The 3,156-nt window shown below is 47.6% G+C and overlaps 1 protein-coding gene across 1 annotated transcript in view; it reads right to left on the bottom strand.

The window, feature by feature from the left end:
* LOC102490969 (golgin subfamily A member 2) overlaps positions 1-2,113 on the bottom strand; it is a 2,683-nt gene extending 570 nt beyond the window's left edge. The window contains exons 1-2 of the mRNA XM_006159926.3: positions 318-2,113; positions 96-211 (exon numbers count right to left, since the gene is read on the bottom strand). Of these exons, the coding sequence (XP_006159988.1) occupies positions 96-211; positions 318-402 (201 nt within the window). The 5' untranslated portion in view covers positions 403-2,113. The remainder of the gene's footprint in view (positions 1-95; positions 212-317) is intronic.
* Between the last annotated feature and the right edge of the window lie 1,043 nt (positions 2,114-3,156).

Here is a 3,156-nt window from a genome sequence, read left to right as displayed (position 1 = left end):
GGTCAGGCCTCACCCACAGAGAAGGTGCTCAGCATCCAGCCCCTCTCCTGAGCACGCCCTGCCCGGCTCACCCACAGAGAAGTTCATGGCCCTACCTCCATCTCCCCTTGGTTGTGCTCCAGCCAGCTGATGTAATCCGTGTTCTCCTGGCTACATGCCTTCAGGGTTGCATCCTGGTTGTGCTGCAGGGCATTGTACTGTCCTGTAGGGACTGAGGGCAGAAGGGCCAGCAGGCATGTGTCAGGTTAGGAAGCAGGTGCTTTCCCCACCCACCACTGTGCAGCTCTCTGGCCATGGGCCCTGGCATCCTAGCTCACTGATGGTGTTGGTTTCTCCACAGTACAGGTGGAAGCGGCACTCTAATTCACTCATACGATGTTCAAGGTCTCCCTTCTCCTTCATACACTGCAGGAAGTGGCTCTGGAGCCACAGAAACAGTGTCAGGTCTCAGCAGCAACTCGCCCCATGCCCACCCTTTGTGCACCATGTTAGTACAGACTCACTCATCTACAGCTGCACCATGGCCGGCTCTAGGGCCTCGTGGCTCTCCCTAGACACACAGCCACCCCTGGTCCCAGAGGCAACGGGCTCCCTCTCTGGGTCTTCCTGGGATGGAGCTGCCAGGTGAGCCAGCTGTTGGTGATAGAGTCCTTGTTCCTTCTGCTGCCGGCAACAGGTGCATGTGTTTTTGTAGGGACAACACTCAGGTCACAAGAGGGACAGAGATGTAGAAGGGAGCCCTTCCCCCCTAGAAACCTCGGTGGACCCTCCTGCTGTGTTTTCCTTCCCCCCGTCAAGAAGAGTTGGAGGTCCAGAAAAGGTAGAGGGCAGGGGAATCAAATAGGAGGAGGGTGCTCAAAGGGGCCCTAGTGGGAGAAATAAAAATGTGTACAATACCCTACCCCTAAGACTGATTTTGCAGGGCTAAGCAGGGTCCCTATTTGTAGATTTTTAGCAATCTCAGAAGAAGCCTATGACAGGACCATATCAAGGATCTAAATTTTCTAACTGTGGCTGCAGACCACCCAGTGATTCATGGAGACCACGGCCACAGCTGAATGGGGTCACACTCCCAGGGGCTGCTCTCTGTCACTTGTTGTAACAACAGCTCTGACATCTCCAGTTTCTTCTGGAGCTCCTCCATCCTGAGATGCCCAGCTGCCTTTTCGGCAGTGAGCAGTCGAAGTTTCTCCTCTAGTTCAGAGATCAGCTTCTTCAGGTCTTCATTGCTTTTGCTATGACCAGAGGCAGTGGAAGGGAATGAGCAAAAAACACATAGACTCACTTAGGTGAACAACCCACAACCTTAGCAGAACCATGGTACTGGAGAGGACCCTAGGATCAAAGTCCTGGGTGGCACTTAGCTGGGACTACACTAAGCTCTGTACTTTGGCATGCTCACCCTCCCATCTCCTACTATATTTCCCTCGGTAAGACTCCCAGGCCTCCCTCCCACCTTCACCCATCCTACTTGTTCTCATATAACTCCAACTTGAGGGAATCTCGGTCTTTGGTTAACTCCTTGTTGGACTGCAAATACAGAAAGGTTAAGTCAAGATCTGGCAGGGAAAAGATGAAACTAGCATACAATAGCAATGGCTACAATAACGAATCCACGGTAATACTTCTTCCCCGATGGGATGGTCCATGCCTAGCCTCAGCCACTCCCAGATCTTGGGCAGTTCTGCATACTTAGTCTGTTCAGGGAGGTTCTGGATGCAAACTCAGGACCTTCCCATGAGAGCCAACCTTGCAGAGCATGGTGTTTTACCAGTGCACTCCCATCCAACCTTTAATGCTTCATTATTACTTCAAGACAAGGCAAAGCTGTCTTTTTTCTCTTTTTTAATGTAGAACTCAGTAAGGGATGAAAATCCAGAGGGAGATCTAATTTATGTTGTCTGACAGAGGCCCAGAGACTCCAGGTAATCCTGCTTTGTATGACCACACTACCACCGCTGCTTGAACCTTCTCTGAGAACCTTGGCAGGAACCACGTTAACAATCCCATTGAACCTTTACAGGTACCACATGAGGAAGTTTATATCTCCACTGTGTAAATGAAAAACACACTACTAGAGTTTAACTGCTTGCTGAAGGTCACTTAGACCTGGAATTTGAAAATCCAGGTCTCTCTTTTTTTCTTTAATTCTTTTTTTATTAATTATTTTATTATTTATTTATTTTAATTTGACCAGGCAATGAGAGAGGAGAAAGAGAGAGAGAAAGCAAGCCACCAGTTCCAGGATTTGAACCACATTCTGCCATGTGGGAGTCCAGCACCTTTAACCACCACACCATCTGCTGGCCCCTCTAACTCTTAAAACACATTTTTTCCCTGGAGATAAGGATGCATTTATAGGGGAGGAAGCATTTAATTTTTTAAGAATTTAGCTTTATTTAATGTAACTTTATTCATCCATTTATTTATTCAATTATTTTTAAAATTTGACCAGAGATGGACAGAGGCAGGGAAAGATCAATGGAAAGTGAGACAGCAAGCCACCAAGTCTGAGACTCGAACCATGGTCGGCTCTGTGGAAGTCTAGCATCCTTTAACACCATGCCACGTACTGGCCCCTAATAATAATAATAATAATAATAAAAACCTAAAACTTTAAAATTTTTTTTTTTTTTTTTTTTTTTTTTTGCCATAGGGCACATGCACTCGCCAGAGAGACAGAGGCAGTGAGAGGCAAAGTGAGGAATCACTTCGCAGGGGGCTGGCCATGGCACAATCCCTTCTTCTCTATTCTCCTCTTGGGATTTTGGCATCACACATACATGCAACCTGTGTGAGTTTCAAGCTAACTTATGTGGGACTTCTACCACAGTAAGCCACGTGGGCGTCCAGTACCTTCCACCAAGCCAAATGCTGGTCCCTGTATTTTAATCTTTATTTTCTGAATGGATGATAAATATACAGTCCAAAAATCAGAAAGGACAGAATGAAATGACTCTGAGCCACCCTGTCCTCTTCCCTGAGCTTTTTGGGAATCCTTCAGGAATACTCTTTCGTACCTTGACTGCCCAAGCACCATACTCCTTCTCCTACCACTTGGTTAAGGCTCTGCATCCAATGCAAGCACTGCCCCAGCTCATACACAGCTGCCAACTCTAACCACCACACAGCCAAGCTGCAAGAAACAGCCCGTGC

Source organism: Tupaia chinensis, unplaced genomic scaffold, assembly GCF_000334495.1.
Source record: "Tupaia chinensis unplaced genomic scaffold, TupChi_1.0 Scaffold000664_1, whole genome shotgun sequence".
Taxonomy (NCBI): Eukaryota; Metazoa; Chordata; class Mammalia; order Scandentia; family Tupaiidae; genus Tupaia; species Tupaia belangeri.
The sequence above is the reverse complement of the archived record's forward strand: the minus strand, read 5'-3'. Positions and strand labels throughout refer to the sequence as shown.